General features: G+C 38.3%; 1 protein-coding gene across 4 annotated transcripts in view; it reads right to left on the bottom strand.

Annotated features, from left to right (window-relative positions):
• Window positions 1-892: 892 nt before the first annotated feature.
• The window catches only part of ADCY7 (adenylate cyclase 7), a 60,697-nt gene continuing 38,428 nt past the window's right edge, over window positions 893-23,161 (bottom strand). For 2 of the 4 annotated variants that reach the window (XM_048316648.1, XM_048316649.1), the window contains 18 exons: window positions 19,629-19,761; window positions 18,151-18,336; window positions 17,221-17,264; window positions 16,489-16,569; window positions 15,405-15,477; window positions 14,495-14,592; window positions 13,792-13,876; window positions 12,043-12,180; window positions 10,863-10,925; window positions 10,153-10,191; window positions 8,631-8,788; window positions 7,360-7,441; window positions 6,641-6,796; window positions 5,865-6,011; window positions 5,320-5,427; window positions 4,450-4,564; window positions 3,805-3,929; window positions 893-3,689 (listed from right to left, as the gene is read on the bottom strand). In XM_048316648.1, coding sequence (XP_048172605.1) covers window positions 3,543-3,689; window positions 3,805-3,929; window positions 4,450-4,564; window positions 5,320-5,427; window positions 5,865-6,011; window positions 6,641-6,796; window positions 7,360-7,441; window positions 8,631-8,788; window positions 10,153-10,191; window positions 10,863-10,925; window positions 12,043-12,180; window positions 13,792-13,876; window positions 14,495-14,592; window positions 15,405-15,477; window positions 16,489-16,569; window positions 17,221-17,264; window positions 18,151-18,336; window positions 19,629-19,761 — 1,978 coding nt within the window. In that variant the 3' untranslated portion in view covers window positions 893-3,542. The remainder of the gene's footprint in view (window positions 3,690-3,804; window positions 3,930-4,449; window positions 4,565-5,319; window positions 5,428-5,864; window positions 6,012-6,640; window positions 6,797-7,359; window positions 7,442-8,630; window positions 8,789-10,152; window positions 10,192-10,862; window positions 10,926-12,042; window positions 12,181-13,791; window positions 13,877-14,494; window positions 14,593-15,404; window positions 15,478-16,488; window positions 16,570-17,220; window positions 17,265-18,150; window positions 18,337-19,628; window positions 19,762-23,161) is intronic. The other 2 variants (XM_048316652.1, XM_048316650.1) reach the window with 2 other exon arrangements.

Below are 23,161 nucleotides of genomic sequence, written 5' to 3' on the forward strand. Positions count from 1 at the left end.
CACAGAGAACTCAAGCACCGTTGTCAGGGTACAGGTGCAGCCAGTGGCTCATCCAAGGAGGCTTTTCCCTGTGCTCCTCACTTCTCTCACACCCTCACACAGTGCTGCACATGGCTTCTACCCCAGGCATCCTTAATTGTTTTTAAATGTTGCTTTTCTTTAATCCATGATCCAGTATAACCGTGGACTCAAGAGGAGTGAGGTGTAGTGTTCCAGTTCCATCTGCTCAGCCATCCCTGATGTGTGCAGTGGCAGGGAACTGAACTGAGAGGTAACTTGCAGGCCAAACAGCATTGTGAATTCCACCCTCTTCCCTCACTCGTACGGCCAACATCATCCTTGCTTCCTTCTTCCCTTCCTTCCTCTCTAAAAATGCCTGCAGAAACATTTGTTTTTAAACTTTCACAATTATTAAAACACATTCCAAAAAGTTCTGTCAACCTGGGTTTTTCTCCAGTAGTTTCAATTCTCCCAGAAGAGTTCTTAATAGTCACCACTGGAATTTTTTCAGTTCTAGGTACTTGCAGCTGAATTATTACTCTAGGGAATGAATTTTTCCATTAATACATAAATCATTTTAGTGTCAAGAAAAAGACAAGATGCATGGCAACTGTACGAAATCCTTACTGGCTCCTTCCATAGCATCTCATTGCCCACCACTCACCTTTCAGATGGTGCAGGAGGTGACTGCCAATGATGGAAATATTGACATCTCTCATCAGCTGTTGAACGTGTAGATGTCACTCTAAGCATTTTCTACTGGCAACATTTTTTAAAAAGATAAACTAAACTCAGTATTTATGAATAAAAATGGTCCCATTAACTCTGCAGCACTATAAAAAATCTGCCTCTTTTTCATGGGTATCTTCATCAAAATAATTGCAAAACTAGACATGTTTCAAGAAGATTTTTTATTTCATAGTAAAAACAAAAGTTTGTTCTTTAAAACAGGTTGCTAAGTTCCAGATGTTATTAGCTCTTCAAGTTAGATACAGTGCCATTTTTTCAATTTAAGAAAAAAAATAATGCTGCAAGGAAGATTTTTCTACTACAATTGTTTCCTCAATGTTAAGTTTCACAGTTCACTCTCAGAAGGACTGCTGAAAACAATTATTTCAGTACAATTGCTTGTTAAATTGAACTTTTTCTGTGGTTGAATATAGGTTTCATATTATACAGTTCCAGTTCTGGTGAGAAATTAGTCATCCTCTTTTTCATTACACACAGTTTCTAACTTCCCCAAGAAGGCTGTGCACAGCACACCAACTGAGCAGTCCTTTCAAACCTGCAACCAAACCCAACTCCTTCCCCTTTGGAAGCTGCAGCTCTTCCTGCCACTTCTGCAAATGAGGTTGAGTTGAAGTTACACCCAAACAAGTTATCAGCCTGACAGGCAACATCACGTAAACAAAAGCATTTCAAAATGCTGTTACAGACAGCAAATGTTCTTTCATAGATAACTTAAATCTACAGTCTACTAGTTCTGTGAACAGGAGCACTTCAGAGCCAGCTCTATTTATAGGCAAAATAGATTCTTGAGACTAATGGTCACTTTACCTAACATGACATCAAAGACTGCTGAAAGGAGCCTTTGACACATGCATGGTCCTATAAAACAATAAATATCTCAAAACAAATGCTTGCTGAGCACCTGTAACTAACAAATACACAACATACAAGGGTAGCAAAAGCTATTTGAAGGTTTATTCAACCACAACACTGACTTGCACTAACATGACAGCAAGAATGACACTTCCTTCTGCAGCAGAGCCCATGCGTGAACTAGATGACCTCAAATTAAGGTTTTCTTACATGCTGTTTTCTGTTGGGGACCTACTACATACATAGATTTGATCTACAAAATTGACAAAGGCTATAAGCACAATTTTTAATCCACAGTTGGACAATATTTAGATTTGTTCCTATCTTGAAACATAGTCACTTCATGTTCTACAGAAATTACACAGTAATTAGAAAGCGTCAGTGATGCACAGGACTGCTTAAACACTTGTCCAGGACAGGTTGGTACTAAACCCAGAAGCATTAGGAAATGCTGCTCTGTTTGTGGAAGAGTAAGGCTCAACCAAACAGCTGTTACACTCACTAATCACTGTGCTGTTCAGCACTACTCCATGTGGTATATGGGAAAGGGGGAATCCATCCTTAGCAATGGACATAATTGGGCACAAGATGTTAGCCTTACAAACTACTATCATCTCCACCAACAGAAAACAGATTAAGAGATTGCAATAAGTTAAAAATGCCAATGTAGAAATTAGCAAAAGCCACTAACAGCTTAAAAACTTTAAAAACTAAACTAATCTACACCAAGTCCACAATGATGTTATGAATGCTCCACTCATACTTCCAGTATTGGGGCTCTGCTGAAATATTTCCATTATAAATACATTTTTTCCATACATCCTTTCCATACATAACCTTCAAAACCAGTTTATGCAAAAAATTGCATTGCCTTTGAAAGGCATAGAAACCAGCCAATGGCTAGTCAAACTGTGGAAGTAAGAACAGAAAAAAAAAAAAAACAAACCAAACCTCACCACAGACACAGTTCTGTTTATACAGTATCTGCTACTGTTTCTAATACTATTTCAGTAATTCTGTTCTTCAGCTTCCCAGCAATTCAGAACAGATTATTTTTTCTTCCCTAAGTGCCCTCAAGAACACAGTACAGAATCAGAATTCCTGCGGGGATCAGCAACAGCTGGTGCTGTCAGAGCCTGTCCCCCATGCTCCTCACCATCACATGTATTTTTTGAAATTTAAAGTGAAAAATTTAAGACTTAGCATGACTGAACAAAATGCACATGCAGATACTAATTACAGAGAAATACAAAGGAGAACATGTAATATAATGTAAACATGCTGAACAAGATGGAAGTTACTTCTGAACAGCTCTTGGTCATCAAAACATCTGCATAACACAAGGTACTGCTGTGGAGGAGGCGAGGGTGGTGAAGTGACCTCATACTGTGCAATTCAGGTTTTTTCTCAAAAGAGCTCAGCACAGTTATCATATGATACACTTGAGTTTCCTTACATTCCTCTTCCCGTCATTCAGCTGTCTTCTGCTGTGAAGTCTGTTCAGCATTAATAGCAGGATCCGCAGAGCCCGCAGTATCACTGCACGTGTCTGGACAAACACAATACTGTAAGCAGGTGTGTGTCAACCAGGCAATGGAATGTCCTAACATGGTAATGAGTTCTACAGTGCATCCACACGTGTTGTCACCGGAGCTATTAAGACTCCCAGTGCAGGTAACTGAAAATGCTTCATGGCAATTCCAAGTAAATCTTCAAATTACTTCAGGAAAAAGTAGTCTTTTTCAGACTGACGGTTGTGTATCTTCTATGAGCTTCTCAGAATTCTTCTTCATCAAAAAAAAATTATCTTGAGATGTAGAAGAGATATGAACAGTATATACATGTTTTTAGAATAAAGTCCTTCACATAAGGAGGGAAATTCTACATCTTCACAGAAGGGAGGCAGATCTAAGTCTATTTTGGTTAACTTCATTGTAGCCTCAGTTCAGTCCGAGGCCTTGGAACTTGGCTGTCTCGGTGCAAACAAAGTAAGTCCTCAGTTCTCCCTTGCCTTTGACATTGATGAGTCCCCTACATTCACATGAGTATCCCAGCTCCTGTAGTATTTTGCTTGTTTCTTCTGTGACCTTTGTGTGAAAAGAATTAAAAACTTGTGAATAATCAGAAGAATTTCACATTAAAGCAAAATTCCACAATCAATTAGAGCTAATGCCTTAGACATTGCAAGGCTCATACGTTTACCTGGATCTTGCCAAGTTCCCCCGTACTCTCCATTCGGCTTGCAACATTAACAGTGTTGCCCCAAATATCATACTGAGGCTTCCGGGCACCAATCACACCAGCAATCACCGGGCCATGATTGATTCCTGCATAAACACAAGCAGGTGTCATTGCTGAGGCAGGAAGTGATGTGACTTCCAGCTTCATTGTTAGCTATAGCTTCAGGTGAAAAAACCATCCGAAAACTTAACTGCAACACCTTTTTAGCAATCAGTACTGTTCTATAAATATTCATAGTGTGGCTCGGGAGATGTGAAGTGACTCACTCATTGTAAAATAGGAAGTCTAGGGCACAAAGCAAAAGTCTTTCTCTTCTACTTTTAATACAGAAATAAGCATTGTTAATGACAATACTGTCTAGTCAACAGCCACTAACAGGGTACTTCACTCTTCATCTGTACCTTTCATTTCCTCCAAGTTCATCCAGCTGCACTGTTCCTGCTGCTCCCTCCAGTGATGAGAAAAGCCCATCCATGGAGGAGCCTGGCCTGTCTGAAAAGCTGACCAGACAGCCTTTGGCTGTTCAGCACTTGGACCTACATCATCCCACCTCATTTCTCACTTGTCTGAGCTGTGGAGTTCACATTCTCCACAAGCAGTACTTACCAACACGTAGGCGGAAGTTGTTAAAGGAATGTCGGTTGATGCCATCCAGTTTACTCATCAGGGCAATTCCATACTCCACCATAATCCCAATGTGAGCATGCTGCCTTTCCCTATCCTGTGCAAGTCATAATACATAGTAATGATCAAATTACAACATGGAAGGCTGTGTCAGGCTGCTATTCCAAAGCAGTACTGGCAGGGACCTGGAGTGTTTATAAGGATGAGATCACTCGTCCTTGTAACCAGAACTGCAGAATTTCAAAACTCCATTAAATTCAGCTGGGATGGCTGTGAGGCAACAAGCGTGATATGATTAAATTTTATAACAAATTAATGTTTGTCCTTTAGGATTTCAGCTTTAATTTTACATATTTTGGGTGTATTATTGTATGCATCTTAATGTCATACACAAAGCTGCTATACTGAAAACGAGCCAGAGAAATTCTTCTGGGTGACAAACACTTTCAGACCTAATGTGGCACTTCATGATTCTCTTTCTGTGCCAGTTCTCAGGTATCACAAAAAGCCTACTGTCAGTTCCAAGACGGCCTTTCCTTTGGCTCCCATTCTTTGAGTCCTCTATTATTAGAGCCCTTCTGTTAGGCATCTAGGAATGTTAAACTACTGGAATCAAAGATGAAAGATGTAAGAAGTATGCTGGGATTACAGACTTAATATCTGCTTTGGAAATAAAATGAAACTAAGAGATAAATAGTGAATTCAGCAGGAGACAATACACTCTTGTCACCTTTTTCCGTATTTCAGGAAGCCACCCTTCACGATTTACTTTTTTGTATCAGGTTACATTTTGTTACTTTGAACACAGCTTTTCACCACAGAATACTGAAGGCAGATTCGGAGCCAACGTACCTGGTTGCTCTCCTGGCCTGGTGTAACACTGAGACCAGCTGCTGCCATGTAAGTGCTTCCAATTGTTTTTATTTTTTCAACACCACTAAATTTAGGTTTTAACAAGAGCTGTTTGAATGGAAAGAAAACAAAAACTTGAGACTTTAATACCAAATTTCAGTGTACTTAAACAGAAATTTTATACTGTCTACAATAAGCATTAAACATCTCTAGCAATACTATCACTCACATGAAGATTAGATAAAATACTGAAAATTAGGTTCACAGTTTTACTCTACCCACTCACAGGAGAAATACTGTGATACTGAAGTACTGAAATAAAGTCTTTAAATTCATGACTTTAAAACTATACTTCTAATGGATTAGATGATGTACTTGGAAATCCCAACCAGATGGGAATACATGTTTCAAGACTGCAAGACTAAGTCAGAATATAAATTCAGCATAAAAATAGTTTTCCCCCCTCTAATGCTCAGAGATCTAGTGAAACATTTATTTTGCAGTAAATATGTAATCCAGTGCATTTTTGAAAGAAGGTTAATTACCTCATCAAAATCAGCAATGATTTCATTTAACAGCCGCAGGCATTCCAGGCCTTCTTTATTAACATCACATTCAGTGTAAAACACCTTAAAATCTGGTACCGATGCAAACATGACACAGACACAGTCGTAGGATTGATGGTACCAGTCCTAAAGGAAAACAATAAACCCACACATGGTCAGCAGCCACGTTCACCTACAAGTGCTCACACTCATAACAATTGTCTGTAACCACTAAACAAATTACAGCTTTCCTATGAAGTCAGCCACGTCTTTTATTCTATCAGAAACATTAACAAAGTGGATTTGCCTAAGGAAAAGCTGAGATTCCTTAAAGGTATCTTAAAGGTTTTCATCTACTTGGACGCTGCCAATCTTCTGAGACACAGCATTGTTCACTCTGATGACATGCTGGCAGAATGAGATTTCTTTAAAAAAAACCCTCATTATCAGTGAACTTCTCTCTGGGAGATATTATCTGTTCGTCAACTAATTTCTCTAAAAACTATGACCTATCCTCTGGTAAAATACAGGCTTTGGAAAGCAGTAAATCTTGTTTAAATATTTGCCAAATTCTGAGAACAGATTTCAGTGACTGACACTAAAAGTTTGCATTTTTCTGAGGCCATCAGGTTAACAGGTTCTCAGGTTTACAAAGGTCTTGGAATACAAATAAGAGGCAAGGATTGCAGAAGTTTACATTCTGTTCTTTTTCGCATCATTATATATATCACAGAAGTCCAATTTGCTGTCCTTCACATAGGAGAGACTCAACATACCTCATTTCGTTTTTCTCCAATGAAATATGCAGCAACGTGTGCTGGAAGTACATTTTCCAGCAAAAGCCTGTTAACATTCTCCATAGTTTCAAATTGTTCATGCTCTTTTTTAAACTTATTCTTCCACAGACAATCCAGTCGACAGTAATAGTCAATCTGCAAAGAGACCAGATAGGATAAATCCATAAAATAACTCGTTGAAAAATATTAGGCAATTTTCTCAAGAAGTATAGTAGCAATAGTTTCTTCAAGGCCTTTTGGGTCTATATAGTTATGAAAAATGTGCTTAGAGAGCAAAGGTCAGAAAAATATGAAACAACCACTAAGACCAAATGTCATTTGGCACCATCAGGTGTATTTACCAAAATGACACTTTAATAATATGATGATTATTTTTATCTTGAATTGCTATGTTGATTTGGAATGAATACTGATATATAAATACAGATAGATCAAAAGTGGAAGAACCAGGAAGTTCTCATGTCTGTGATGCAAACACTGTTGAAAACTAGAAAAATATTCCCATCCTTTCACAGTAAAAATTTTTTGCATTACCAGTAACTAATTACAAGTATGTTATCTTCAAGACCAGAATATTAAAAAAAGATAAAAATATATACTAATTTGAAGCACAATTTCCAGGAACAAAACTTTTGCATTTTATTTAAATCAACTTGCTGCAAGTAAAGGAACTACGTGATTACATTTTAAATACATACCTGTTTTGCAAGTAAAACTAGGGTTATGTAAAACAGAACCAGATATAAGTTAGTCATTATCCTTGGCTCTTTGATGAAAAACCTGAAAATAAGAAAGCAGTACAAAGTCATCTGTATGCTTTAAAGAAAATCTGCACAATGGAGAGCTGGGCTAGGAGGTGAGGGGAAAAGCATGTTTGTTCACACTTGCACCACAGTGTCACTGTGTGTTTGTGCCAGTGACTGCCTGGGGACAGGTCCTGTCCTAACAACAAGAAAGGATTATCTGACAGTGCAATACATGGAATGATTCATTTCACATCAGGACACACTGGGTGCTGAAACCTTGTTCAGCAGCTGTTGTAGTGAGATGTTCAAGTAAACATGGCTTTATCTTAACGGAGCCATCTTAATTTTCACCAGACTGAGTTTCAGTTTCCATCCCACACTGCCCTACAAAAATATAGCCAACAAAACCTTGAGGTAGGAAAAGAAACTCTCTTATTTGTGAAAGGAAAGACAATAACAAATTAAGAACCTGAATTCCTAAGACAAAGACAGCAGTAAAATCATACCTGTATCTGAGTCACCACATATTTTTCATAGTAAGATCAGTCTTACCACATCTATTAATTTTCACAAATGCAAACTAAATTCTCATCATATGAATTATTAAGTTCACACAAGCTTTTTTAAGGTGTGCTGACAGGTTACAGCCCCTGCAAAATAAGCTTATTCTAATCTTCAGCTATGAAACTACGCTGAGGAATCTGAGAAAGACTTAAAAATTGACAATAAAACCTTTGCATGTGATTTCTCTTCAGTATTTTCAGTTTCTGCAATTAGATCAGGTAAATTGCTGTTATTTTTCAAAATATCTTCACTTAGTAAGGTTAGTACATGTAGAGTTCACCATCCTATTGACTACCAAGGTCTCACAAGCACAGCTTGTGCCTCAGACTTTTAGCAAGACTTTTCTTCATAACTTAACAGAAGATCAACCTTATTATGACATTAATATTCTACTTCCTAGTCCTTAATGTAATCCAAGGCTTCCAGGGATCTCAGAAGCCACATTACAGAATGTTTTCAGAGAACACACACTTTGTTTAAAAAGAAAAAGAAAAAAAAGAAGGTGAAATGGCCTAATATTATTTCCAGGTTGTTAACTTTATAGAAAAGTTTGCAATGTCTGGCTCACATGATTTTGATATTTAATACTCCAGTAAGCGCACAAACATCTAACACTTCCTTAAATGAAACATTAAAGGAAAAGAAACTTTACAGTGCACCTTGTACTGTTGCCATAGAAGTCTTTGTGCTGAAGGGTATTAAAAATGATGAGGTAGACAGTCACAGCAATGGACAGGAGGAGAACTTTGAGTTCGAAGCTCATTTGAAGGAATACCGAGCAGGCTATGAACCCCAATATACAGCAGTAAGCATAATACTGTAAAAGAGGAATTTAAAGAGCCTTTGCATTATTCAGAACCTATGTCTAAGAGCTGTTCAAACCACAGCAAATGTTCTGGATTCATGGTCACTACAATTTAAAACAAAGAAATTACAGTCACTTAAAGCTTTATTTTTAATGGCACTAAAAGGATAAACTTAATATTGATTTTAGTTTACTTTTAAAATTTGTTATGGGTAAACAAAAATATTTAAACAGAAGAACATCAAAATAAGTAAGCAGTGCCAGATAAAAACTGAAGCATTGATAATTTATCTCCTGAAGTTTTAATTTAAGCAATTATTTTTTTAAAGTTCAAGACTAATCTAAAGTAGTTCATAGTCCAGTAAACCAGCTCTAAACCAACAAGTCCAGCATTCTAATCCTATTTTGACTGTGCTTTCCCATTGTAACCTTAAGCAGATACCACATTCCCACCTCCCACCCCAGTAACATGTGAAGACCGTGACTGGTTATCCAGCCTTAGACACTGCTCCTTCATAAGAACTTTGATGCTAAAAAGCATATCAAGCTATGGCCACTATCCCTATTGTGGAATTACTGAGCACTTTTCCAGGGGAATCCCAGTTCAGGCATGGTGTCCAAGGTCAGCATGCAGCTGGCAGCACCAAACATGGTACCAGGTGTAGACAGGATTGCTCCCTGCAGCCTGGGCACAGGTGTGAGGTGCTGAACTGCCATACTTTATTCTACAAGCAACTCTGCTCCTCAAGAATTCAGTTCTCTTTACGCACAAAGCATAGTTTTCCCACCTATAATAACACAGACCTGCCACAGAACTGTGAGATTCTTGGCTAAACAGTTAACATTTCTGCTAAAGTGAATGAAACCAGAACAATTTATGAGGCAATTCCTAATCAGAGCCCATATATAACACATGATACCAACACTGTCATCCTAAAGACACTGAGTCTACCTCCAAAAGAAAACAAACACTCTCCCCTCAAGCCAAACCTCTGAAAAAGGAACCACTATGTAGAGAACACCAACAGAGGCCTGTCAGCCACTTAAGCCCTTTCACTCTATAAAAACACTTTACTGGGACACTTGCAAGTACAGCTCTCACCTTTCAGACTCAAACATTGTCATCACCCTGTTCTGCTGGTTTTTTCCTTAGAGCTTTAGACCTACTTTTAAGTCTGAAATTTCAAAAAACTGCAAAGCCATACTTTACTCAGCACAACAACAGCAGCTGAATAATCTTGATATCATAAAGAAATTTTCTGCTGTCAGATACCTAAAAAAGCTACTTTTTATAGAGCAACAGAACCTGCCACTTGGCAGTAATATACATGGCATTCAAAGATCTGGCTTTCAAATAAGATGCACTCACTACTTACTGTTTCCTCAACGCAGGAATGAGTTGTGTTTCCAAAAGTCTGATTTACAAACATGCAAGAACAAAAAATTACCAGATGAATACAATGTGCATTTCATATGTGTAACTTAGGATTTGTCATAAGCACGTGAATGAAAGACTCCTCACACAACCTGCTGCACATCATTCAAAAATATGTCCATCATCTAAAGGGATGGCCAGGTAGCAAAGGAGCATCCCAAACACTTGGATGAACTCAAAAGAGAATACTACTTTGGAATTAAAGACATAACAAGTGAAACCCTTAGAAATAGTAAGGGTATTATGCTTTTGTGTATTATGCTGAATTTAGCTTTACAGAAATGCTAGAGAATACCCTTCAAATATGCTGAGAGATCAAAATAAACCAAAACTTCAGTTTTATACATGAGTACTCCAGACTTCTGCAAATCCCTACAGGATGCACAGGAAAGCCATATATAACAACAGAAAATATCCCTTATAACTGCCTTGTGTCATGAGCAAGTCTTCTTGTTCAACAATTAAAAAAACCCCTAACTTTATAAATAAAAAGAAAATATATCAAAATACGGCCATCCATCTATATGATAGGAGTTGGACTTTGATGATCTTTGTGGGTCCCTTCTGACCCAGGATGTTCTATGATTCTATACCCACCATCCAAGACTCATTTCATTTTAATCCTGGAAATTAAGATGGTACTCTACTCACATTTGTGGTAGCACACAGGTCATTTGATCCAGTAAAGTTGGCAGGTTTGTTCTTTTCAGTAGTCTTGATTTATTGGAGAGGAGGGAAAAAAACCACGAAACAAAACACATCAACAAAACCACCATACAAACGTGCTAGCAGATAGTCACTGATTTTAAGTTTTTTCTCCATGAATTATACAGAGTGCTGATCTGGTTGTCTTTTCAGTGCTACTGAATAAATGTTGAACTACAATGGCATCCCATGTAGTTGTATTAAACATATCTGCACACACAAGCTGCAAGAAGGTTAAAATTTACTTATTTTCTGATTGGGGGTAAAGTTTTACATTATGGCTGTGTTAATCTAGCAGCTATCTGGCACAAACATGTGGTTTTGTCTCATCCCCCAGTTTCACAGCTGCTGTTCCTGTTTTCTTTCAAGCTGCCTCTGGTGGTGTTCACATGACACCACTGTGAGCCAATTCAAGGACCTAAGCCAGCGGAAAAAAGACCCTACAAAAGAAAATTAAGCATTTTCTGCAGTATTGCTTTCAGAATGAACTCCCTGTGGAATCAGAAGAATGGCAAGGCAAACAAACACAAAGGATCAGGAGGACATCAGTTTTAGTAGTTAACTATCAGTTAGGTGGAACTGTTAACACACAGAGCTTGTTTAAATAAAAAACACAGCACAGTTATTCAAAGGTACATACCCCAGGTGCAATACACTATTCAAACTAAATTTATAAAACAGATGCTATTTCCATCTTACTCCAGCAGTAACTATCCTCAACGCCTTTGCTTTTCAAAGAGCCCTCCCTCATCTACATTACTGCTAGTGAGTGCAAATACCACAGTGAACTGCTTGAAGTGCTGCCTGCCACAGCCAAACCTTTAAAGCCACATTAAAAAAGGAACACCATCTTAGTGATGAGGGTTACAATCAGGAGTTTTTATAAGTGCCATCTTGAAAACAAGAAAAGGTGGTGCAAACTAGAACTGAAATCTATCTACATGTACTTTCAGTTCTACAGACTGGGTGCTTTTACTTGACATCATGCACTATCCCTGTGGAAATCAACTCATTGCAAATCAGCATTAGAAAAAGCAGCAAAAACTGGTACTTCATGAAAAGAATACAGGAAGTTACTTAAACTGTGCATGTTACAATAAATTCATCAATTAATGTGATTACTTACCATATTAAAAATGGCTATAATCAGCAAGGCAGCTATAGTGATGACTGCTAAAGGAAGCCTAAGCAAAGGCATTGTTTCCACCTTTTCTGAGACAGCACACAGATGGCGCAGGAAAGGCCACTGATCTGAGCAGCACTTCTGTAAACAAAATTAATTCATTTCAGTAACAGATAACAGTTTGATACAGGGGAAGAAATATTTCTAAATATAAAGCTGACCTTTTTGCTACAGGAGAGTGTCAAGAGCCTTCACTGGAATTCTAATTTAGAACTTTGAATCTTGTCATTCAGAGTCAATGTTTAACACCTTTCCCCAACTGAAAACAGAGACAATGCTTCCTTTCTTCAATGGGGTTGGGTGCTAAAATTTTCTAAATTTTGCTTTAAAAATACAGAATTATGACCTGTTTGAAAGTTCTAGAGAAAAGTAAATAAAAACTCAGTAAAAAATTTGTATTTTTTTAGTTATAGAGCTAAAATGTTATATTTGGAACTACATTTTCAGATTACTAAATCAAAACCAACCATAGGCAGTCCCCATTCTTGCCATCCCCATATCCTCCAATTGTTGCTATAGAGAAGAATATTCAGTAAAGCATATAATTTTAATGACTGCAAGCATTATTCCGTGATACTGCACCAAAACACTCCTAGCATAAAACTCAAGTCTGATGCAACTGCAGTCTTGGAATTTTCTGTTTTCTCCATGTGTTTCTACACATGTAGAAAAAACACCTGAATGCATGTACACACACCTCTCTCTCTACAGACATGTATGCAAAAATCCATCTATATATATATAAATACCATACATACATAAGATCCATATATCTGTCTAAGCATAGTATTAAATGAATCATAAATCTTTATCCCATGTCCTGAGTGCAGTTTTCTCCTATTTTTTCTTTCCCCTTTACACAGCTTGAACGTGGCTCTGTAAGAGACCGTTTCTCTGCTGGGAGAGCTCCATCCCCACCCTGGGATGCTGCAGTGCAGTGGTGGTGCCTGTCCTCAGCAGTACCTCAGACTTCTCTCTCACCCTCGCTCTGGCACAGTGCAGGTTTGATGAGTGCAAGGAACATTCTAAAATCCCTTCTCTAAAATCTCTTCCCTCTCCCCACCCTGCCCCCAGGCAGTTCTCTTGAATTGAAGATTTTTTTTTTTTTACTTTGTATCATTGGACTCTCCATCACTATGGGCCCTCTCTGTCACTGTATATTTTTAAACAGTAATTTCATGTGTTTAATAATGCAAAGAAAAAGGAACTACAAGTGCAAAGTGTCCTCATTGACGTAATGGTGAATTTGGAATTCTAACAGCTATGAAATTGTTGCCAATAAATTATTCATTTGTTTGTAATTTTCACTACACTTCATAAATTATTATGAAAACTGATCTTCTGTTCCAACTTGTTTCAATATTGTTTCCAGTACAGAAAGTAACAGTATTTACAACCAAAATTACTATTAATGACCAACATAAAAATAAAAATACATTTTAAGAAAATCAACCCCGCCTCCTCCCTCCTACCCATCTATTCTTGCACCCAAATAATTCTGAACTCCTGTGAGAATTTTCAGACATGAAAATCTGTTTCAGGCAATGGAATCTTCTGGTAACCTGAGGTTCAAGGCTCCTGTAACTCCTATTGAAGTTACTAAAATTTCATCAGCCTAAAAGATAGACCAAGTTGCTGAAATATATCCATCCACTTTTGAAAACAGGAAGTGTTTTTTAAAAGTAAACTTACCAGACATTTCTCAGCAAAGCATACAAACAAAATGAGCACAATAATGACTGCAACAACTCCAAAGGAGATTCCCAGTTTTGCAGTTCTAAACAGAAGAAGAAAGCACTAACAAACCAAGTTTAAATATGATTTTTCTTCAAATAGCACTGAATGACCACAACATCACACAGGTTATGGTTGCTCTGTTACACAATCACTGCTTTCAGAGATTCTGCTCCTGTTGGCCTGAGCCACTGCCCTGTGCATAAACCACATGGAAACTGCACTGCAACAGCCACAAAAAACAAACGTGCCATAAACTTCAGAATTATCCATCATCTGCTTTCTCGGAGGTGTGAGAAGCAGCTCAAAGTAGCTCTTTGTAGCTCTACAGAAAAGGATCACTGAGCAGAGTTTAACCAGCTAAACCCCATCTTTCTACTGCTCAATGTCCTTACAGCCAACTGTTCTTATAAAATAATATTTCTCACTTAACTGACCATCTCCCTGTCTGTACTATAAAGAAATATTTCTATTTTATTTTCATACTGATGTCTAGGCTCTTATGCCAACAACATGAATGCACTCCTTTATCATGGAGTAAATTAATGTATGTTTCTTGAAATGTAACCCTTCAGGAACTCCAAAAAGTTTCACGCACATGAGGTTCACTTTAGCTGTTGGTTAACTTGAATTATAAATAATTAAAATACCCAGCACTTACTTTGGCATGATAAACATCTGGATCACAAATATACAGAGGAACACGAAACTGGCACAGGCAAAGTAACTCTTGAGTTTTAGAATAGGAATGGTGCGATACTGAAAGACAAAGAATAAAGCATCAGGGTCACTTTCAGGGCTGTTTTTTCTTAATTTTATTACATTTTTGTGATGACACATATATACAAGTTTATACTGTATTATTAAAAATATATCCAGAACTAAAAGAGAACAAAAGAAAATCATCACCCCCCAAAAAAAAAACCCAAAAAAAACCACTTGAACATCTTTCAAGAAAAACAGCCCAGTCTAAAGGATAATTTCCAACCTAGAGGGAAATCCAGGCAGTATGTAAATCAGCTCTCCACAGATGCCCGTGGTCAAAATCTTTATCAAAAAAGGACATACACAGAAGTAAACCTAAAGTGAATGTACAGACCCACACCAGTAACTAATCCACAGAGCAGCAAATTAAACAGCAGTTATTCAAACAGAAAAAGTACACTGCACCTAACAAACAGTATTATATCTACAATGAAACAGCCACAGAAAACAAAGTATTTTTATTATGGATGCAGAAATCCTTTTTTTTTTTTCCTTCTTTAAATCTCTTTACTTTTGAGAGAAGTAGTTTATATAGAAAAATTGCCAAACTCCCACAAACTCCCTCATGGCAAGAATTTGATCACAGATTAGAGACAATCTCATTTAATCTCAGAATTTACATTCTCATGGAAGAATGACTGGCTCAAACGACTCATGAGATCTGCTTTCCATTAGTTACCAAAAACCTCTTAGGATGTGCAGTCACCTCCAGAATCCAGTTTCAGAATGAAGAATTTCAAACATAGCCTTATGCTGCTCTGAAGGGCAAATCAAAGACCAAAAAGGATTATTTTGCTCTTACCAACCTCTTTTTCAAGACCAGGTTCTGCAAAGATCAGTGAGAATCCACAGAAGTCATCTGATTTGCCACACCACGGACTGCAGCCAGAGAGAGACTGGGGTTACAAGGAGCCAAGGACAAAGACACAAAATCATCGCTGCAGTTGAGACCCCACAGCTCATGGGCTGAGAGTGCCACTCTCAACACACATTTGATGCTTCTGCAAGGTCTTTATGTTTCATAGCAGAACAAACCAGTGGTTATGTTTTTATACATCTGACAGGCAGATCCACAACACTCACAGACAGCAGCATCTGCCAGCAACACAAAAAATGTGTAACTCCAAACCTTCCTGAAGGCTTACAAATAGGAAAGTATAACAGCAGATGTTAGAGAGGGCTCACAGCCTCCAAAAACTTTCCCTTAACAATATCAGATTCCTATTAGGAATGCCTGAGACACAGCCTTCCTAGAATTTAGATGAAAGAATTTTTCTTCTCAAATTCAGTGTTTTACATTATTAGGAATTCAAATATTGTATTTTAAATTAAAACAAAACAAAAAAAGACCAAACCACCAGCATTTCTCTGTTTGTCTGCTTTTAAATACAAATGTACTGCCAAAGGAATTACCTGCACCTGACAGACCATTTGCCTTCAGTGGGCCAGACGCTAAAGCAACTTTATTACCCACAAAACTCTATTTTGACTTCATACATAGTTTTTTGTTCAGGACAACACCCACTTCATGAAACTTCTTGTTTTAATAAAGAAAGCATGAACATTAATTTCCTATCCCATCCTACACTGCATTTCAGCTCATTACTTTGGGACACTCATAAGAGACAAAGCAATGATTTTCCTAATTCATAGTGCCACACCACATTGAACAGCAAGACTGATCACCAGCTTGCTATAATAGTGCAGTAACTCTCATATTCAAATTAAATCGAAAAAGAAACTAAGTAAAAAACAAAGACCAAAAAAAGGGCAAGACAAAAATCCTGATAATTCTTCATTTTGCAAAAGTAAATTTTAGATCTAGGCCTAAACTGAGAATGCAGGTTAATCTCAAAGAAAAGATGAAGAAAAAATTTAAGCACTGCATACTTAGTTGAACTGAGGCCTTCAATGGTTGACATCATTTCATCATAAATATCTTCCTCTATCCTTCCCTTCTGAGATGAATTTCTGAGGATGAAATGAAGTCTGTGTGACAAATGCTACTCAGAAACAAGTAATGGGTACAGAGCACACTTTCTCAGCACACAGTGGGGCAAGCTTCCAGGGAAAAGTCAAACCAGAATGTGCCATACTGATTAAAACATACACCCATGAGTACTTTACTAAGTATTTCTCTAGTTACTCAAATAATGCACTTTTCAAGACAGCATTTTGACAATCTGAGGGAATGTTCCACAAGTGAAAATCAGCTCCTTATTTAACTCAATGCTACAGGCAGCCTTGTAAGTGCCAATTCTTTATCACATTGTAATGGCAAACATTAATAACACTAACCAAACCCAAATCTTTCCACTGCTCTTTAGGGCTCTCCCTTCCCAATTCCCTTCCACCCTGCTGCAGCCCAGCAAGCAAAATGGAATCTGAATGACTGAGGGGCCATTAAGACAAGGAGGGGGGAAGCTCCTTTTAGAGTCTGCTAACAATAACAAACATGAGCTGAGAAATCTTCTAAAGGCCAAAGATTTAGCTTAACCTTTCTAAGGCAGGACTACCATACACACAGTGATTAATCAACCAAATGATCACATGCTTACAGCACACTGAACTGCAAGAGAAGCACACGAGCACAAAAAAAAGAAAAGAAGGTACTTGACAAACCTATCAGAAGTTCTCTGGCGCCCAGTAGAACACAAAGGTATTTCCTAAATAAAATAGGAATTAAGAATAAATTACACACTCTTTGAATTGCAAACTATGGAAAACAAACATCAAGAAACTGCCAAAACCATTTTTATTCAAAAATTTTTAAAAAATCAAGAATCATTCTCAAATAGAAAAGCTTATAAAAATCAACCCTTTCCAGCAATGTTTTCTGCTTTAACAAATGAGAAGTGAGTGTTTTCTGAAAAAAAAAGATTGATAGAAAACAAGTAAACAGATCTTCCCTCCCATTTTTCTCTACACACCAAAATAACTAAGCAAGCACCAGCAGAGGCAAGCAGACTGAAAACCACTTCCACACCTGAATGGATGTAGTAAATTAAAATTTACTACAGCTGTGGCTCCAGAACCACACCTAAAAGCATGCATATCTCCTACTTCCAGCTTTCAGGAAGGGCAGATGGAAGGAAAAATTAGTTTTCTTGTGTTTTGAAATCTTAAAAACCTTGAGAATTCCTGATCTTAAAAATTCTTTACTGACAAAATCCAGTTGCAGGGAGAGCATGTGGAGGGCCTATTTATTTTCTATACATTTCAAGTAAGTATTGAGTGCATCTATCTTTTTTTTATAAAGCCTCATGTAGCAGGCAGGATCTCAAGATGGAAAAATGATAGGAAAAATAGATAGTTTTGCTCTGAAGTTATAATATGGTTATAGTATGCTAGAGAGATTAACAGTCTGAATATGGTTCAGTCCAGACAGAAAGAGATGTTGCACAGATACCCTCTCAGCTCTGTGTGCACACTGAACACCGAGGGTACGAGCAGACATTCAGCCACAAAAATCACATCAGGTTTTGAGTTTCAAACCTAGACACCAGGAGCAGTTTGTAATTGCAGGTTGCCATTAACCACTCGAGGCCTCACCTTCCTTCGCCTGCCTTGGGAACTGGAAGAGTCGCTGCTGACGCTCTCCCTGTGGTTGAGGTGGGCGAAGGGCCTGGCTGCTCCCCAGGACTCCAGGTACCGCGTCATCCGCACGGACGCGCGCATCTTCAGCCCATCGTTAACTCGAGTTTTAGGGAGATGATTGTTTGATAGGCATTGTTTGGACTAACAGAAAGAAAACACACTCATGGAGAAACCAGAAATTCAGACAAATTACAAAAAAACTGAAGCTCTGTGTACTGAGTAGTTTAAGACTATAAAATCTCGCTGTTTAGTAGGACTCTGAACACATCAGCAACATGTCAGCCAACCTCAATTCCTTTATCTCAGTTAATTAATGTGAGCTAAAACAAGTCACAGCATACACAATGAATTGCTTCAGCTGCCTTTACGAGCCTTCACTTGCAACACCGCACCAGTCGAACTTCCAGGTTTATTTTCAGTGATGCAAGGACTCACAGGATCTTACAAACACATACAGTTTCCTTGCAGTCAGCACTACAGCAGGGGAAAAAGGTTCCAAATACCTGAGCTGGGGTGTATCAAACAGTGGTTAGAAGATCCCACAAATTACAGACTCCACATTAGATTATACCCCTGTGTCACAGGTGCTGAGTCAGGCAGTACAGATGGGGTGTACAGCAATACCCTTGAAGAACTACAGGGAGCTAAAACTACAGAATAAACCGAGACAACTGGTAATTCCCTAACATTTCACAAGTATCTTCAAGGGAGCAGAGACCATTTTAATGGACATAGGTCCTCATTCTGATAGTATGTGCTGTGTGCAGCTGGGGGAGGGTTGCAGTACTGAAAAATGTAACCAAGATGAGATTGATTTCTTGCTAATTAAAAGTGGCTCTATGCTGTTCCTTCCTGTAAAGATCAGGACGGAAAGAAGTTTCTCATGTGCATTCCTTTTTCATTTGAAACATTTTACTCATCAACCACAAGCCAATTCAAAATAGCAATACTCCAGGTGTTTGTAGTTACCAGGCTCTAAAGGAGCAACCCACAGTTGCTAACTTCACACCCTGAAAAGAAGGTGAATCTTACTTTTCAGATAGTGAGGGAGATGTCTGATGCTATTTTACAGGGAATGTTTTAGCTGGAAGTGGCCAGTTAGAACAGGTATTCTTTCATTCCTTCATCCTCACCTTTTGAACTGGGTTTTTGAGACATTTCACACAAATAGTTAAATATGTGTTTTTACTCTAAGTGGGTCACATAAGAGGTTTCAGCATAACACTTGCTACCTTCAACGTAATAGGCATGTCATAAAAAAGCAGGATGTCCTTTCAGATCTGAACTCCCAAATCCAAGCTGCTCAGATGACTCACACCACACTTAAATTCTGTTCCTGAATGAAAAACTGTATGCACCACAGAAACCTATGATCTCATAATGTGTGTATATACTTGAACAAATATATATATGTTTAAAAAACACATACATACCCTTGGATCGACCACTAAGTAGGTTTTGATATTCATGGATTCAAGGTAAGGATCCCTTAGGTGTCCATTCCCTTCTTCTACTTCATAAGCTTTGCCTAGGTGATTTAATGTCGCTTCAGTGATGTGCACACGGCTGAGAAGGGGAGAAAGAACAAGAGACCCAAACACTCACAGAAAGGTCACATTAAGCATTTAATTTACATTTCAATGGCCACTGCTGACATTTCTGCTTTTCAGACATCTCCTGCTTTGGCAGCCAACTGAAAAATCCTGCCAGTACTTAAAATTATATTGCAATCTTTTACTACAGTACATCATTCATAGCAAGCATGCTAAAAAACCACTTCCCATAATGAGATAGTATCGGTATAAAATTAAATTGAAATAAGCATGGAGATAAACGAAACAAGAAGAAATGTGATCAAAGGAGATCTGATGACTCACAAGACAGGCAGGCTCACAGACAGGTTGTGAGAGCTGCAGGGAAAACTCATGAACAAAACACAAGCGAGGACTGCTTTGTGCTAGAAATGCACAAGGAGGGGAGGAGACAGTTACAAAGTCTGGGAAAAGAAAGCTGGAGAAGGTTTTTCTGAACTCTGAGGAGAATTCTGAAAGTCTGCCCTTTCTGACTGATACAATCCGAGGACAAGACAACACAGTAACAACACCAACACGCTCTGAGGGGAGCAGCCAGTATTTTTCTGTACCTATTCACACTTTCCCTTAAATGTTATTTCGCTCAGTATCCCAAATCATGTATTTCCACATAAGTTATGAGTAATATCTTTCCATATAATTTCTCAACAAGAGGCTGGAGGGAGTTCATAAAACAGCATTTCTTAAGTTCTACTTTCTCATTGTTCATCTTCCCATGCTTTTCTCTCTTTTCTTTGGCACAGAGGGGTTAGACACTCTCCTACAATCCATTAGCTCAGGGCTGGGAAAAGCACAATTCCAGAATGGAAACTGGCAGTGTGCAGCACTGCTGCCTAACTACAGAGAGCAAGGGAATCACTAGCCCATCCACCTCTCCTCCTTAATGCTGAACATAGGTTTGTAGAAGGTAATGTATCCAAGACATGAAAAGTACTGACTGTAGCTTCTAAGAGGGAAGAATAAAAACTTCCTCGGTACTTTTCAAGCCAACAGTAAGAACTGCAGAGGGTGCATGCTTTTATTTGTTTACTGGTAATTTTCTAAAAAAAAGTTTAATTGTTACCTTGACTACAAAGTTTTGCAATTAAGGTGAACCCTCAAATCTGAAATTTTCAAGTTTGCTCTAAAGCATCATTTTCTGCCACAGAGACTGGGGCATTCTGTGTGATGTCTGTACCCTGAACCTTAAAACACCGCCATGTACTGCAGCAAGTTTCCTGTGCTTTTCCACTTATGCCAAAGGCAGTACATTTGTTCACGACCCACCGTTTTGCATTTTACCAAGCGTCCTTCCCCCTCTCCCTCAAATCACACGCTGCTGCAGGACATTTCTGATCTTACTACAAACTTCCAAATTAGATGCCAGTGATCTCTCAGCAGTTAATAATTGCCTACTGGATTCCAGGATAAGCACATAACCAAGAGCTGCTCTCACAGGCAAGCTGGAGCACGCACTGTTGCCCTTGCCATGTCAGGACAGAACACCCAGTACACTGCACCCAGTTTCCTATGCTGACAGGAGAACAACGCATGCTGAGCTTTCAGGCATTTACACGTTAGAGAGAATTGGTCACAAATGCATTCTTAGTTTTGGTTTCATGCTAATCCTTTCTGCTTTAGTAGTGTATTACACTGTTACGAACACAAGCAATTTTTGAAATCACAAGGAAGATGAACAAGGATACTCTGTCACTGGAAAGAAAATACTTATAAAACTAGAAGTTTTCCTGCATCCTTTCAAAAGTCTTTAGAATTCCTTCATTTACAGAAACTCAAAATAGATATACTTCCTATTTTAAACAAAACCTCTAACTGCTCCTAATGCTAAAGCTGCTTCCAAAGGAGCTAACATTGGAATGAGGACTCCCCAACAAATAATTTCCCTGCAGAGCAGGAAACAAGTATAATATAACATTTGCATAGTGAATAATACCCCTTCTACCCTGTCAGGCTCAGTCTTCCACAAGTGGAAGGTGTTTCCTCTGGCCAGTTTTAAAGCACAAGATAAGCGAGTACTACACAGGCATAGGAAGTAATAAGGGTAATGTTTCTGAATCAGCATGACAACCTAAACTAGCTTAATTCTTCACCAGCTTATCAACTATAAACCTGACAACCATAAGGGAATAATCAGAGTTTTCAAGATTAGGCAAAGGTCCTAAACGTGACTAACAAAGTATGTTTTTGTGCCATATTCAGAGTCATGTTGTTTGCTTTACCAACAAAAGAAACTTTACAACTCTGTATTCTTGTTTAATCACACTGAATCAACACACCAAACCCTTCAGCCTGGCTGATGTTGGAACTGTTAACCAAGCTCCAAGTAGTTTTCTTTCCGTTTCAGTCGCCAATGCAATGAAGTATTTTGATATTCATAAGCCCTTATCACTTGATAAATCACTTTAATTTCTAAGTTACAAGCATATACCTACAAGCTGTCTGAGGTATAGAAATAATAAGAAATACTACAATGTCACTGATTAGAACCACTCACCAAAAAAATCTAATTTGCACAGACTACCATGAAACCAAAAAAAATCATGGTCTGATTTGGGAACGAAAAAAGGAAAAGTCTTATAATGGCCTTTTTTTGTGCAAACTACCAAAATAAGAAAGAAAGAAAGGGGTTCTTAGATGAATTCTAATTCTCAAATTTAACTTAGAAAACAGAAAAAGAGTATACTTTCCTAAATGAGAAAAATGCAAATGCTGGGGTGTTTGAAAAACATTTATACTTGTTCTTTTCCATGAGCATCTTAAAAAGGATGCAAGAGACCAACCTCAAACCCAATCCTTGTATTACTGAGCAGCACGTGGCAAGTTACATTCAGCTCTCCAATTCAGCACCACTCCCTTCCCTTCGTTCTGCCCATGGCAAATGCACAACAAACAACAGCTCAGACTCTCCCTGCTGGGATACTCCCTGATGCATTTTAATTTTGGAGTCATTTGTAGGGTTTGAGTGGTGGGGCTGGTGAATATACAGCTGGTGGGACTAATCAATACATTAGCAGAAACACTGGGTAAAGACACAGCTTAGCCTTGTTGACCTAAGACGCACAACTGTTCTTTAGCTAAACTCACAAATGTACAATTATCCCCATGTACAGCATGGATTAGCTAAGTCAACATAATGCCCTGCTGAAGATGCACATGTTTCTCCAATGAAGGGAAGGTCAAGAAGCAGTCACTTGCCTAAGAATAGAATTTTATAGCCCATTGAAAACACAGTCAGAAAATATTAACGTTTTACAGCTCTGCTAAGTACACATTTGTCCTATTTCCACCATGCCATGATGAGGATTTGTGTCATGGCACAGTTACAGATTCCAGGCCCATGACAGAGCGATTCAGCCCCGGCAGGAAGGATCCTC

This window comes from Corvus hawaiiensis, chromosome 12 (assembly GCF_020740725.1).
Source record: "Corvus hawaiiensis isolate bCorHaw1 chromosome 12, bCorHaw1.pri.cur, whole genome shotgun sequence".
NCBI lineage: Eukaryota > Metazoa > Chordata > Aves > Passeriformes > Corvidae > Corvus > Corvus hawaiiensis.